The sequence below is a fragment of the Oncorhynchus kisutch genome, linkage group LG22, assembly GCF_002021735.2.
Source record: "Oncorhynchus kisutch isolate 150728-3 linkage group LG22, Okis_V2, whole genome shotgun sequence".
In the NCBI taxonomy this organism is placed as follows: Eukaryota; Metazoa; Chordata; class Actinopteri; order Salmoniformes; family Salmonidae; genus Oncorhynchus; species Oncorhynchus kisutch.
Window position 1 is genome coordinate 14,967,871 of NC_034195.2, and position 16,885 is coordinate 14,984,755.

Sequence of the window (16,885 nt, forward strand, 5' to 3'; positions counted from 1 at the left end):
TGATTCTTAATTACATTGGAGCAATTCCATTTATTTTTTGATTCTTAAGTATATTTTAAACCAAATACTTTTAGACTTTTACTCAAGTAATATTTTACTGGGTGACTTTCACTTTTACTTGAGTCATTTTCTTTTAAGGTATCAAAAATATGACTTTTGAGTACTTTTTCCACCAGTGATGATATGAAGGCACCTGTTGTTGAGCTAGCTAGTCAGAAGCCTTGCGGCTCATTCCAGCTAGGGTGAGCCCCATGTGAATGCTAAACCGTAAAGCTAAAGATGCGTTAGCTAGCTAGCAGATACCTCTTGGCCAAGATGTGCTGTAGCTAGCCGAAGTGAACTGCGTGCCAAGAGGCAACCAGTCAGTTGAATTAACACAAACGAGTAAAAATAGGTGAAAATAAGACGAGAGAAGGGATCCAGCAATATTACTGTGTTTCAAGTAGTGATGCTGGTGTGTTTAGCTAGCTTCCCAGCTAGTTTGCCAAGTTAACTAAAGCCTTCCTGTGAAGGCTCACCAAGTCACTAAAGCTAGCCTGTGATGCTAGCTACCAACTGGAGACTGAAGAGGAGAAAATGAATTGTACTCGAAGCAAAACTTTCCTTTCGGTCAGTACTCTTTCCTTTCTGTCAAACACTATTGACAGGAGCTGGGGTCCTACGTCCGGAAGCGTCAACCTCGTGGTTCGCCAGAGAACAGTTCAGTAGAAAGACAGAATCTAGTAGTGCTGAGGAGAGCTTCAGGAGTTAGAGAGAACTCTTCACAAGGATGTCTCCAACAGACGCTCCGATTAGTGCTTGATTTTTAATCAAATTAAACTAAATGAGGGAAAATCTATATTTTTTCATGTTTCTAAATATGAGGTTCACTGGCACAAAAGACACATCTCATTCCATGGGCACTGTGCATCACTGCTGGATAGGCAGCACTTCCGCTCTCAAAATCCATGCCATAACCAACTGCCTTACTGCTAAGACCAGCTTTTGGTTGGTTTAAATATCCCAACTAGCGTTTCCTGAAATTGTCACTTTGGCACAAGTTTTTAAGCACACACCTAAGATATTGCCACACCTCCCACCTCAGTGCAAGGGAGCACATATAGAACAGGTAAATTACCAATCCTGGCGCAAAGGGTTAGAAAATTATAGAGCGTTGGCTTTATCAGGTCAATATTGCCAACGAGCATGCATTTGACTAATTGTGCAGATTTAATAGCAGACAAAAATAGAGCCCAGAGAGGGACATGGAGGAGGGAAGACATAGAGAGATGACAACAGACAAAGAGAGAGAGAGGTATGGCAGACATAGTTATGAAGAGCCAGAAAGATGGAAAGAGTACACAGAGAGCTGAGAAAGGAAAAAGGACAGTAACACAAAACAAATAAGAACAAAAGTTGGATAGAGCGGGTAAGGAGGAGTAGCAGTAGAGTGCATAGTTGGAAAAGGAGAGTTAATATTAGGCTCAAGCAGCCACAATAAGATTAGTCTTTTTAACCTTGTCATATATTAGCCAAGTCACACTAAAGGCCAAAGTTTTTGCACTTTTCACACTACCAGAATCAACTTTTTTTTGAGAGAGAGTTTTGAGAATCCGAGAGGAGGTAAGAAGAGGCAGAGCGACTGCTATAGCCCACTGCCTGGCTCCCAGCCTCTGTACCCCTGACCTAGATTACAGCACATAATTAAACAGATCTCTACAGCCTTTCTACTTTAATCTGAACTGATCTGAAAGAACGGACTATGTTGTTTTGTTTTCACCTCTCAGGTCCTATTAGTGTACGGAGACGAGGAGAGGAAGAGTTTCTTTCTACAAAACACTGTCCACATCCACAATTCAGTCTCTTTTGCTCTCTCTCACACACACACACACACACACACACTGTCTCGTTCATTAAGTGTGGTGAGGCGGCCCACCTCGGGCTCTGCTGGGATGGGCAATTGGGGTTGGCTAATTATAGCAAATAAACTGCACTGATCTGTGCAATTAACATGCAGTAATCGAGCCCAGTGCTGCTGTGACACTGATTAATAGCCCAGTAGTCTGAGTGGCTGCCCTTTAGCTCAGCCTCACTCCACAGCCTTCAATAACGAAGAGAAGAGGGACGGAGGAGGATGCTCTGGTAATAGACGTTGATGTTGAGTAGCCGATGTCAAGACATTAAGTCACAGGTGATAGGCTCATAGCTAGTCACATGTGCTTTCTCTCCCTGAAGTTGTCATCTAATAATTGTATAAGTTTGTGCTTGGAAATGTCGCTTTGTCTTGAGAGTTTATATTTAAAATATAGCAACCTCACATAGCAGACCTGGTACTTTAGGCTATAGAGATTCACTGCTGTGTGTGGGTGAGAGAGAAAGAGATGGAGAGAGAGATGGGGAGATAGGTTATTCTTTCCCTCCTCTTCTCTGATATTAGCCATTCTCTCTGATGGTCAGCTCTCTCCAAGGTGCATTGCCTGTGGCAAAATAGTTTTCATTCCATTTTGCGCATCTCTTCATGTTCTCTTTTTCCTCCTCTCTCTTCCCTCTATTCCACAGTTCCTGTTTGTAAAAGCTCAGGGCTTGTTTCTGCACCATATGTCTTTTTTATCTTTATTACACCGAGTGCAATATTCAGCAAGTTTCGGGAGCACAGTCAGAGCACAGTTAAAGTACAGTCAGCAGTATAGTCAGAGCACAGTTAAAGCACAGTCAGCAGCATAGTCAGAGCACAGTTAAAGCACAGTTAGGAGCACAGTCAGAGCACAGTTAAAGCAACGTCAGCAGCACAGTCAGAGCACAGTTAAAGCACAGTCAGCAGCATAGTCAGAGCACAGTTAAAGCAACGTCAGCAGCACAGTCAGAGCACAGTTAAAGCACAGTCAGCAGCATAGTCAGAGCACAGTCAGGAGCACAGTCAGAGTACAGTTAAAGCACAGTCAGGAGCATAGTCAGAGCACAGTTCAAGCAAAATCAGGAGCATAGTCAGAGCACAGTTAAAGCACAATCAGCAGCATAGTCAGAGCACAGTCAGGAGCACAGTCAGCAGCATAGTCAGAGCACAGTCAGGAGCACAGTCAGCAGCATAGTCAGAGCACAGTCAGGAGCACAGTCAGCAGCATAGTCAGAGCACAGTCAGGAGCACAGTCAGCAGCATAGTCAGAGCTCAGTCAGCAGCATAGTCAGAGCACAGTCAGAGCACAGTTAAAGCACAGTCAGCAGCATAGTCAGAGCATAGTCAGGAGCACAGTCAGGAGCACAGTCAGGAGCACAGTCAGCAGCATAGTCAGAGCACAGTCAGGAGCACAGTCAGGAGCATACTCAGAGCACAGTCAGGAGCACAGTCAGCAGCATAGTCAGAGCACAGTCAGGAGCACAGTCAGCAGCATAGTCAGAGCACAGTCAGAGCACAGTCAGAGCACAGTTAAAGCACAGTCAGCAGCATAGTCAGAGCACAGTCAGGAGCACAGTCAGGAGCACAGTCAGTGTTACCTCGGACAGTTTTCCCAATGCGAGGAGACGAACAGTGTCAATAACTTAGATCCTCTATGGTAGTCCCTCGCTATCCCAACTTCTGATTCCTTGTCTAACTCCCTGTCTCTCCCCATCTCTCTCGCTAACAGCTTGTATCTCCTGGTCTCTTCTTCACATAACCTATAGTTGTGGCCATTAAAAAATTAGGTTGTGTGCAACACAACACTTTTGCATATTCTATCAGTAGTTGGTCACAAAAACCTATACCGTGGAGCAGGGCTCTTAAAAATAAGGTTTTAATGTCCACAACTGTATTGCTCCATATTTAACCTGTTTCCCATTTTTCTAGACCTCAAACTTCCCTCTCTCTTTTTCACTTACCCATCCTTTCTTGTATTTGCTCTCAATTCTCCACTTTCTCTCCCCACCTCTCGCTCAACCACCCCTTCTCGTCTCTCTTTGTGCTCTAGTAATGCTACACCTCTTTGATTTGTATTCTGTTGTCTTCCCCTTTCTATCGACTACTGTCTGTAACTGATGACTGTCTGGGGCAGATTTGCAGTGTAACTTTAGCCCGGCTGTTTGTCAATGTCTGTGAAAGGCTGGACAAGGAAGATGGTAACCCGAGCCTCATAGGGATTTTTTTTTAAATATATTTTTTTTAACTAGGCAAGTCAGTTAAGAACAAATTCTTATTTTCAATGACAGCCTAGGAACAGTGGGTTAACTGCCTGTTCAGGGGCAGAACGACAGATTTGTACCTTGTCAGCTCGGGGATTTGAACTTGCAACCTTCCGGTTACTAGTCCAACGCTCTAACCACTAGGCTACGCTGCCGCCCGGATGCAGGTAACCCGAGCCTCGTAGGGATGCAAGTAACCCGAGCCTCGTAGGGATGCAAGTAACCCGAGCCTCGTAGGGATGCAAGTAACCCGAACCTCATAGGGTTGCTTGTAAGCTAAGACTAATTTCAGTAAGGGCCAGCAAACGGAATATTATCGTTGATAAAAGGCAGCTGTGCCAAGGACTTAAACGTTTCCCATATACTCAATCCTTGTCTGAATCTCTTCGGGGTATGCCCTTATCAACTGTTGATAAGACTTTTGTTTTTGTGGTTCTTAGTACTTTCTGTCATCGACTTTGCCCTAAAACCCCTCTCTAAAGCACCCACTATCTCTGTCCCGTAGAGGACAAAGCTCTGTTTCTCTTATCTCCATACCAACCAGCCTTGGTGTTTTTAGAACCGTGGGACAGGAACAGATTAGGCTGTCTGGAACTGCAGTGTGTAATATCGGAGTGCTTTTTTATTCTGCCCTTGGTTCCCATGGTGATGGGCCTGCTGGTGGAGCACACACTCGATTGGCTCCCATTAACCTGCCGGTCGGACCTTAATGATTTCATTAGAATCGTCATGGTGGGGCGTAGCATGGCGAGGAGGGGAGGCCCGGTCGCAGGAGAGGGACTGGGTCAGCCACTTCTCTCTCAGCAATTATCTGGGAGCTAGCGGTTCGACTTGCCCCCTGCCCCGTTATGTCATCAGCCATGATCACACTTGCACTATCCCACTGGGTACAGATGTCCGTTCAACATCTAGTTTTGATTTACATTTGGTTGAGTTGTCAAGTCACTTGAATTCAATGTGAAAGCAACAAAACATTTCACCATGTCATTGGATTTTGGTTAAAATGTGAAGTGCCCTTATGTTGATGACTTTTTTCATATCCTATCAGGTTTCCACGTTGATTCAACGTGTACATATATTTTGGGGTGAAATGACGTGAAAACAACGTTGATTCAACAAGTTTTTGCCCAGTGGGATAGTGCTACTTGGAAAATGAATTTTCTTTAGGGCTGTTGTATTTATACAGATCCAAATCCTAATTTGTGATACGAGCATATCCCTCACATTTTCATGACGATGGACATAAATTATTAATACAAAACTCCAAGTAGCCCGGGTCGTGTTTCTCAAGGATTCAGCCTGTGTGGATTAAAGTTTGGATGTGAGTGTGCTTGTTTTATGGAGTTGTGCATATCTTGGTTTGGATTAAACCAGTTTAAACTAGTTAGTCTGTGGAATCCCATTCCGGTTGCTTTTTCTCTCATTGTGGGATTTGTCCCACAAACCTCTGCATCCTCCCCATCGGGGAGCCTGTCCTAGCATTATTCACGACTCAAGTCTTAATTTAACTCCACTACTTCTTTCCCAGATAACTAGATACGGTACCGCTCTTTAGAACACGGAGACAGTTCTCACTCCAGGTCCCTGAGGGAGTGTCGATTATGATGTTAGAAGAGAATGTTCCTCTGAAAATGATCAGAATGCATTTATCCAAATGAAAATGTTGTTAAATGTACTGTAGGCGGAAAGCGTTCCACTTGCGTCACATTTCACCCGTCAAGGAACATCCCTCTGCAGTTTTGGGAATGAGGCCGAGCTGTTTGTGTAACTTTTGTGATGGAACGCTTTCGGAACACTCCAACACACAAAACTGGATGCACAGATGTTAGATCTAAATGTTGGAGCAACGTTCTTCAAACCTGGTCCTGGAGCCCACCCAGTACTAACCCACCTGATGCAACCAATCAAGGGCTTGATGATTCATTCATTAGTTCAATCCGTGTGTTAAGTAGCACGAGGCTGGAATAACGACAGGCACACAGTGCATCCTCTCCTTCCATCCCTCCCTTTCCTTGGAGAGACAATGCCCCTCATATTTTGCAATCATGTTATTCCATCCCAAAGGATTTTACTAATCCGGTCAAACCGACAACCCAATTCTTTACTGGTTCTTGTTTCGGTACGGATGATGCTCTTAATCTCTCATCTCTATTTATGGAAGTTGTTAAGTAAAGCTCAGTTTGGGCACGTACTGTACAGTGCAGTCCAATGATTAATTCCTTCAGTAAATCAAACACTTAGCATCACCAGCCTCTGTGTGAATGCCTAGTTTGAGAATGGGGCAAGGTCTTTGAATCCCAAAGCTTCGGCTGCTGCATGATGGATTTTAGGATTACAAGCCCTATCTGTTGTCCACCTTCTCTTTCTGCAGTCTCAGATGCTATCTGAAGTATACATTTGCTTCGCATCAAGAAGTTTGGGAGATCTGTGTGTCAGAGTCTCCTTTCACTCATACATATTTTAAGATCAGGGTTTGGTTAGGGAGGTGGATGAGGTGGATGAGAAATGCACCTCTATAGTTTGTTCTTTGTTAATGTATGCTGTAGTTCATTAACTATGAACTTTATCCTTGAAGTCACGGTGAGACTTTCTTTGGAGTACAAAGCCTTATGTTCAAGATGTATCAGTTTACAAGTGTCATAGTTTGCTTTGTATGTTTCTATGTTTTGGTTGGTCAGGGTGTGATCTGAGTGGGCATTCTATGTTGGATGTCTTGTTTGTCTATTTCTATGTCTGGCCTGATATGGTTCTCAATCAGAGGCAGGTGTTAGTCATTGTCTCTGATTGGGAACCATATTTAGGTAGCCTGGGTTTCACTGTGTGTTTGTGGGTGATTGTTCCTGTCTCTGTGTTTTGCACCAGATAGGACTGGTTTAGGTTTTTGCACGTTTATTGTTTTGTTAGTTTATTCGTGTACAGTTTCTTTATTAAAGTACAATGAATAACAACCACGCTGCATTTTGGTCCGCCTCTACTTCACCTAAAGAAAACCGTTACAACAAGTCCTTGTAATACATTATTTATGTAATCTACAGATTTCAACAAGATATTACAAAACCCTGGTGTTTTGCATCTAAAGGACAATGTGCCGTATACAGTGCCTTCGGAAAGTATCCAGAGTTTTTTCCACATTTTGTTACGTTACAGCCTTATTCTAAAATGTATTAAATAAACAAAAATCCTCAGGCATCTACACACAATAACCCATAATGACAAAGCGAAAACAGGTTTACATTTTTTTGGTGCAACTTTATTAAATATAAAAAATAGATAGCTTATTCACATACATATTCAGACCCTTTTCTATGAGACTCGAAATTGAGCTCAGGTCCATCCTGTTTCCCTTGATAATACTTGAAATGTTCATACAACCTGATTGGAGTCCAGCTGTGGTAAATTCAATTGATTGGATATGATTTGGAAAGGCACATAAGGTCCCACAGTTGACAGTGCATGTCAGATAAAAAACCAAGCCATGAGGTCGAAGGAATTGTCCGTAGAGCTCCGAGACAAGGTTGTGTCGAGGCACAGATATAGGGAAGGGTACCAAAACATTTCTGCTGCATTGAAGGTCCACAAGAACACAGTGGCCTCCATAATTTTTAAATGGAAGAAGTTTAGAATTTGTCAAAAGGCAGCTAAAGACTCTCAGAACATGAGAAAAAATATTCCCTTGTCTGATGAAACCAAGCCTGAATGCCAAGGGTGCGTGCCCAGATTTATATATACATTACCATTCAAAAGATGGGGGTTTGGGGGGGGGGGGTGTAATAGAACAGTCTATGACTAGGGTGGCTGGCATTTTTGACAATTTTTAGGGCCTTCCTCCTGGTATAGAGGTCCTGGATGGCAGGAAGCTTGGCCCTAGTGATGTATTGGGCCGTACGCACTACCCTTTGTAGTGCCTTGCGGTCCGAGGCCGAGCAGTTGCCATACGAGGCAGTGATGCAACCACTCAGGATGCTCTCGATGGTGCAGCTGTAGACCTTTTTGAGGATCTGAGGACCCATGCCAAATTCAGTCTCCTGAGGGGGAATAGGCTTTGTTGTACCCTCTTTACGACTGTCTTGGTGTGTTTGGACCATAATAGTTTGTTGGTGATGTGGACACCAAGGAACTTGAAGCTCTCAACCTGCTCCACTACAGCCCTTTGGTGGGAATGGGGACGTGTTCTGTCCTCCTCTTCCTGTAGTTCACAATTATCTCCTTTGTCTTGATCACTTTGAGGGAGAGGCTGTTATCCTGGCACCACATGGCCAGGTCTCTGACCTCCTCCCTATAGGCTGTCTCATCATTGTCGGTGATCAGGCTGTTGTGTCGTCGGCAAACTTAATGATGGTGTAGGAGTCGTGACTGACCATGCAGTTATGAGTGAATAGGGAGTACAGGAGGGGACTGAGCACGCACCCCTAAGGGGCCCCCATGTTGAAGGTCAGCGTGGGAGATGTGTTGTTACATACCCTTACCACCTGGGGATGGCCCGTCAGGAAGTCCAGGATCCAGTTGCAGAGGGAGGTGTTTAGTCCCAGGGTTCTTAGCTTACTGATGAGCTTTGAGGGAACTATAGTGTTGAACACCGAGCTGCAGTCAAAGAATAGCATTCTCACATAGGTGTTCCCTTTGTCCAGGTAGGAAAGGACAGTGTGCAGATCAATAGAGATCTGTGGATCTTTTGGGGCGGGTGGTATGCAAATTGAGTGGGTCTAGGGTTTCTGTGATAACGGTGTTGACGTGAGCCATGATCAGCCTTTCAATGCGCTTCATGGCTACAGGCAGGTTACCTTTGTGTTCTTGTGCAATAGAGATCTGTGGATCTTTTGGGGTGGTATGCAAATTGGAGTGGGTCTAGGGTTTCTGGGATAATGGTGTTGACGTGAGCCATGGCCTTTCAAAGCACTTCATGACTACAGGCAGGTTACCTTTGTGTTCTTGGGCGCAGGGACTATGGTGGTCTGCTTGAAACATGTTGGTATTACAGACTCAGTCAGGGACAGGTTGAAAATATTAGTGAAGACACTTGCCAGTTGGTCAGCGCATGCTTGAAGAACACGTACTGGTAATCCGTCTGACCCTGCGGCCTTGTGAATGTTGACCTGTTTAAAGTTCTTACTCACATCGGCTACGGAGAGCGTTATCACACAGTCATTCAGAACAGCTGATGCTCTCATATGCATGCTTCAGTGTTGCTTGCCTCGAAGTGAGCATAGAAGTAATTTAGCTCGTCTGGTAGGCTCGTGTCACTGGGCAGCTCACGGCTGTGCTTTCTTTTGTAGTCTTTAATAGATTGCAAGCCCTGCCACATTCGAAGAGCATTTGAGCCGGTGTAGTACGATTCAATCTTAGTCCTGTATTAACGGTTTGCCTGTTTGATGGTTCGTCGGATGGGATTTCTTATAAGCTTCAGTGCCTTAGACCGCTGCGCCACTCGGGAGCCCAAAGGGTTTTGGCCAGTACGTGTAGGTATGTCTTATCTGTTTAATGAACAAAATAATGAACTATTGATTTCATTCATTTGGATTGAACATAATGAAACTCAAACTATGCTCTTCTATTATTTTGAAAATACATATTTTATTAGTGTTATAAATTCATAGTGGATTTTAGTTCTGATGGTGTATAGTCACTGGATTTATTAAAATGGACTCCCACCCACATCTGCACATGACTACTACCACTCTTAACCAGCATGCACATGGGAGGTATAAAAAGTGTATGCAGGCAAGAATGTGGTAAAAAAAGAAAAATACAGGTAAAATACCATGAATCCTAAGTAAAAAAATCTCTCTCTCTCTCTCTCTCTCTCTCTCTCTCTCTCTCTCTCTCTCTCTCTCTCTCTCTCTCTCTCTCTCTCTCTCTCTCTCTCTCTCTCTCTCTCTCTCTCTCTCTCTCTCTCTTTCTCTCTCTCTCTCTCTCGTATTCATGCAAGAAAGGATGGGTGAGTCGTAATACACTCTCCCCCCCACTCCATCTCTCCTCCCTGGTGCTCAGGCGTCCCTACATAAACCCCAGTCAGCCACTCATTCAGCGTTTAGAGGACGTATTGGAAAACCATTACCTCAATTTATGCTTTATGGCTGCTTTCTCTCCACGCATGCTCCCATTTAATCACTGCTGCGCCTTCTGCTAGCTCACACACTCAGCCAGTGCGTGTGTGTGTTTGTTTTTGTTTGTGTGAAAGAGGAATACAATATTTTGTATTTTGCACACAGCATTTAGGAATTATTTTATTGCTACTGAGTAAGCGTGATAAGAGTTTGAGTATATGTGCATGCATGCGTGTGTGTGTGTATATATGAGTGTGTGTGTGAGTGTGCCAATCTACTCTGTGTGCAGTGATGAGCCACTTTCACAGTAATTGCATTGTGGGACCACAAAAAGTTATCCTCAGAGCCCCTTTATGATGGAGTCGATGACCCAGGCACCACCCTTTTATTATACCCCTCTCCAAACCTTGGCAATGTTATGCATTTCTGAACAGGCACCCGAATAAGACCCTATATAGTGCAATACAAATAAAAGGAGATTGAACTGAATAGGATATAGATGGCATTTTATGTGAACTCCACCTGAAGATATAGTGAAACACATTGAGGCCTGTCCAGTAACTGGTATCTGCAAATAACTAAAGCCTTCATATAGTGTTAAAAACCCTGTTACTGATTGGAATTGAATTGGGTCCGTACTCCATCTTCCATTCTGTTTGTCTGGTGTTTTTTTTCAGGAAGAATGGAGAGATGGGGATCATAATGGTTCCCCTGTGATATGGTGACACACACATGTATACACACTGGCGCACAAACACGCACACACACAAACATACACACAAACAAATAATAATGCACCTTTCAAAGGTATCAGAAAAACACAATGATGTTGACGTAAGGACCCGTGCCAACTAATATCAACACTTATATTTAGTTTTGGAGCAACTTCTATAAGTAAAAAAAATATTGACTTGTGCCTTATAATAATTCATAGAGGTAATGGTAGACCTACCAATGAGTGATTTTACTGATATACATTTTGTTTATTCATTATTAACCGATTATAACTCGTAGTTTCGTTACCAAATTGGTAATGGTATTAACAAGAAATCAAATAGAATTACTAAAATTGAATGGCTAAAATGGGAAATCATAATAGTCACAAACCACAATTGGGTCACCTGCTACGGTCCTCGCATCCACTGGCATATTGTTATGTTCAGCTCATAACTATAATTATTTGTCTTTGTGTTGTCTGCTAGTCAAACCAAGAGTGTTAACAGCCTGAGTCTGGAAAACACTCCCTCTTCCCCCTCCCCCCACTCTCTCTCTCGCTGCCTCTATCTCTCGCTCTCCAGTTATTGCCACCTCTCCCAGCGCTCACTGACACCTACCCATGAGCCTCCTCTCTTTCCATTTACTGTAACCAGCATCTTCACCCACTGAGCACCGAATGACTACAGACGTCCATGGACTTTGAAAAGTAGTTGAAATTTGGTCAGTCCACCCTGGCCTTGATGTTAACGTCCACAGACGGACCGGACTGGACCAAATCTGTACCTATCATAGACATACACTACCGTTCAAAAGTTTGGGGTCATTTAGAAATCTCCTAATTTTTCGAAAGAAAAGCACATTTTTGCCCATTAAAATCAAATCAAATCAACGTTTATTTGTCACGTGCGCCGAATACAACAGGTATTACAGCGAAATGCTTTACTTACATGCTCGAGCCAATAGTGCAAAAAAGTGCAAAAAAGGTATTAGGTGAACAATAGGTAGGTAAAGAAATAAAACACCAGTAAAAAGAATATGGCCGGTGTCAGTAAACGTCAGCAAAAAAGCGTAAATAATTTGTTTCCAGGAGCAAAGTTACCGTCACCAACGCTCTGGTTAACACGAAAACTGTCGAACCAGCTCTGCTAGAGTGGTCTCATTTGTGTCTGGAAGTAGCTAGCAAGCTAGCCAATGTTAGCTTGGGTACTTGACTGTCGTTGTAAGGCCAGAACGCTCAAATCAACCCTACTCCTCGGCCCCGAAAGTCCAGTGTGTGCTCCGAGTGTGAAACAGTCTGAATTTACAAACTGACAATCTGACAACGCTCTGAATTTATGAGCGTCACATTGTACAGCGCCATATTTTCTGTTCCACCCTGACGGAAACCCAGAGGGTTTTTCATTTTTCATGGAATAGAAACACAATAATATTAATCAAATGAATTAAGCAAGTACCAGTCAAAAGTTTGGACACACCTACTCATTCCACAATATTTCTTTATTTTTACTATTTTCTACATTGTATATTTTCTACAGAATAATAGTGAAGATATCACAACTATGAAATAACATCGGTCTCCCGCGTGCCCCACATTCTGTAGTACAAACATGGCCTGCTCTCCCTTATGTAAGGAATTAGGCACTTTCCCATGTTTACTACAGTATGTATTGTAGCCTACTAAACAAAACACATTTCGTTAATAAAATTATGATAAAACAAATACTCAAATTTAAAATTGCAGATGATGATTTAGATATGGATCCATAACAAATTACTATGGGAATAAATATAACTGATTTACAGAAAATTGGAACAGAGTTCACATGAAGACAAGCAATTTAGAATCCTCCAATCCTGTACGCTACTCCCGACCGTCACTTTGTACAGCTCCATATTTTCCATTCCTTCCTAACGGAAACCCTGAGGGTTTCATTTGTCATTTTTTGGGGAATCTTAACACCATAATATTAATCAAATTAATTAAGCCAAATTTCTTAAAGTCAATCCCATATACTATGTTATTACAAAAAAGGTTTTAAATTCTCTAGTTATGACAATACAGAATATTATCAAATGCTTCTCAAATATGCCCTCTGGTGGTCAAACTAGCAATAACTTGCAGTAACAGAAAAAATGGCTGACAATTTAATGACACAGAATGACCATAGAATTCTGCAGCAGCACGCAAGGTGTGCCGCAGCATGACACAACTTTTAAAGGAGCAACCACTGTATGTAGACTACGTGTGCCATTTTTAGATTGATGTAGTTCTGTCCTTGAACTGTTCTGGTCTATTAATCTTCTGTATTATGTCATTATGCCTTGTTTCATTTGTGAACCCCAGGAAGAGTAGCTGCTGCTTTCGCAAAAGCTAATGGGGATCCTAATAAAATACCAAGTATAGTACATTACAATATGATACAGTGAGTAGAGCACTGTAGAGTATAGTACAATACGGTACAGTATGTTGTATGGTACTATATTGTACTGAATTATACGCTACTTTACTGTACTTTACTCTACTGCACTTTATTGAACTTTGCTGTGCTGCACTGTGATGTCCAAAGTTGTGAAACATGAGGAGAATGACATTCATGTCCATATCTCACAGTGCCAGGTCATAGATGACACACGGTTCTTTCTGCAGACATCTTTGAATCTGAATTCGGATGTGATATTTCGTTTTTGGAAAACATTGTCGCATAAAAACCTGAGGGAGATTTTACTATAATTCAGTCACCAAAGTTTGCATCTGCACAGTTCTTCCACTAGATACGTTTTTTGTAAAAGTTTTAGTGGAAATTGTTAAAAGTAGTTATTGTGCATAGAGTATTGTTAGTTACACTTTGAAGTAAATAGTTTTATTTGGCATACATTTTAAAGAAAGAAAACGGTGTCAAAGTATAATTCCGTTACCGTAGACTTGCCCTGGGTTTAAATCCTGGTCTCCCTTGGCCAACCCAGCAGTCATCATCACACCAAAAAGCTCCCGTAATTCATCTGCAGCATGACAGAGGCCCAGCCTTCTCTGTTCCTCACAAGATAAACCTCTCCTTCTCTCCCTCTTTTTGTCCCTATTTTTTATTTCTCTCTCTTTCCCTCCTTTTTCTCTCTTCCTCAGCTGGCTGCTGTTTCTCTCTCTCTCACTTATTGTGTAAGATATTTGACATTATATTTGCCACTTGTGATGACAGTGATGATGAGGATGGCACCAATGATAATGACTACTGATGATGAATGTTATACTGACGATGATGATGGTGGTGGTGGTGATGATGATGACAATGATAATAATGACACTGCTAACGATAGAGAGGATGATGTAATGATGGGGATGATTATGATGATGAGGATGATAATCATGATGATACTACTAATTACAATGATGTTGCTGCCAAAGATGATGGCAATGATGAGGATGATGATGATGAAGGCTCTCCCTCTGACCCTGCTGTCTCTGTGTTGCCTCCAGATGGGGAGAGGCAGTTGGATGGGACAGACGCCAGCCGCAAGAGGGATGCTCGCTCCTCAGCCGGCCACCACAAGACAGAGGACACCAGCGACAGTCACGAGGACGATGCTCGGGTGAGTCCATGACTCTCTCTCTACTCTCACTCTCCGTTTTTTTCTATATCATATAATATTTACCTCTCTCATTTACTGTACGTAGTCTGTTGAGGTGACATAGGGTCATAATATTTGGGTATGGTTAGCTGTTTTTAGTGCTTTGTAAGGAGAGGGACTGAGTACGGGCTTTGGCCAACGTATAGGTGTTTTCCGTCCACTTCCGTCATTTCAGATTTGAACTCCATAGCCTCAACTTGCTAGCTAGCTATAGCACCCAATATTTGCTGTTGGTTTTCGAGATGGCTATACATATAGTGGACAACATGCCTTTCTCTCGTTCTCCCTCTCTCTTTCTCTTGTTTGTTCTTATTCCTCTTACTCTCAGTCTTAGAATAGTAGTCAAATGCCCTGTGGGCAGTCTGTTAGTTATGAATAAGATACTATAAGTCCTATTGCTGAGCTCTACGCTGACTATTACATCAGATCCTCATCATCATAGATCACCATGTACAATGCACTTACTCTTTTGACTCATTACATTACACTGCTGATGCTGTTTATTATCTATCCTGTTGCCTACTCACTTTACCCCTACTTATATGTATATACACTACCGTTCAAAGGTTTGGGGTCACTTAGAAATGTCCTTGTTTTTGAAAGAAAAGCCAATTTTTTGTCCATTAAAATCAAATCAAATTAATCAGAAATACAGTGTAGACATTGTTAATGTTGTAAATGACTATTGTAGTTGTTAACAGCAGATTTGTTATGGAATATCTACATAGGCGTACAGAGGCCCTTTATCAGCAACCATCACTCCTGTGTTCCAATGGCATGTTGTGTTAGCTAATTCAAGTTCCTAATTTTAAAAGGCTAATTGATCATTAGAAAACCCTCTCGCAATTATGTTAGCACAGCTGAAAGCTGTTGTGCTAGTTAAAGAAGCAATAAAACGGACTTTCTTTAGGGTAGTTGATTATCTGTAGCATCAGCATTTGTGGGTTTGATTACAGGCTCAAAATGGCCAGAAATAAATACCTTTCTTCTGAAACTTATTAGTCTATTCTTGTTCTGAGAAATGAAGGCTATTCCATGAGTGAAATTGCCAAGAAACTGAAGATATGGTACAACGCTGTGTACTTCTCCCTTCACAGAACAGCACAAACTGTCTCTAACCAGAATAGAAAGAGGAGTGGGAGGCCCCGGTACACAACTGAGCAAGAGGACAAGTACATTAGAGTGTCTAGTTTGAGAAACAGACCCCTCTCAAGTCCTCAACCAATTGACAACAAGAATGTCAAATGTCTGCAAGGCTGTAATTGCTGCAGATTATTTGATTATTTGACGAAAGCAAAGTTTGAAGGACACAAATATTATTTCAATTAAAAATCTTTATTTATAACCTTGTAAACTTCTTGACTATATTGCCTATTAATTTTGCAACTCATTTCATGTGTGTTTTCATGGAAAACAAGGACATTTCTAAGTGACCCCAAATTTTTGAACGGGAGTGTATCTACCTCAATTACCTTGTACCTCTGCACATCGACTCGGTACAGGTACCCTGTGTATATAGCCAAGTTATTGTTACTAATTTGTGTATTTATTCCTCTTGTTATTATTTTTTATATATTTCACTGTTAGTTTACATCTGTTTTTTACGAAAGCATGTGTCTAATACAATTTGATTTGATTTGACACACCCCATCTCTCCTCTCTGTCTCAAACACTACATCTCGCTCTCCCTATCTCTTTCTTAAAACTGTAATAGTCTGAGCCCCTCAAAAACTATAGTGTTGACATGTTTAAATAGCGACTTGGTAAAGTTGACTAATCACCTGTGCTGACTAGTGTGAGCATTGATGGACCCTGGGAGGCTTTCAAGAGTAGGTTCCTCTGGACAAATCTTCTGGATTGTTAACACTGTGGGTCCCATTAGACAAGTTAGAGTAAAGCAGAGATCCAACCCTTTGTTTAATCATGAAATCACTGAAGCCATTGAATCAAGGAACAAGGCCTTTATATATCCTTGTCTCGTCGCGCACTAGCGACTCCTGTGGCAGGCTGGGCGCAGTGCACGTCGACCAGGTCACTAGGTGTACGGTGTTTCCTCCAACACATTGGTGTGGCTGGTTTCCGGGTTGGATGTGCATTGTGTCAAGAAGCAGTGCGGCTTGGTTGGGTTGTGTTTCGGAGGACGCATGGCTCTCGACCTTCGCCTCTCCCGAGTCCTTGCGGGAGTTGCAGCGATGAGACAAGACTGTAAGGCTGTAATGGGTAATTTTTTAATATATATATCAGAAATAAAAAACTCTCTCTCGATCAAGGTACATTTCCAAAGGATATGAAAATGGCCAGTCAATCCTTTGCATCAGAAGGGGAGTAAGACCGTCCCTGGGAACTACAGGCCAGTCTCTATCCTC

At 42.3% G+C, this 16,885-nt stretch overlaps 1 protein-coding gene across 1 annotated transcript in view; it reads left to right on the forward strand.

Annotated features, from left to right (window-relative positions):
* b4galnt4a (beta-1,4-N-acetyl-galactosaminyl transferase 4a) overlaps positions 1–16,885 on the forward strand; it is a 437,447-nt gene that overhangs the window by 124,303 nt on the left and 296,259 nt on the right. The window contains exon 2 of the mRNA XM_031801738.1: positions 14,368–14,480. Coding sequence (XP_031657598.1) covers positions 14,368–14,480 — 113 coding nt within the window. The remainder of the gene's footprint in view (positions 1–14,367; positions 14,481–16,885) is intronic.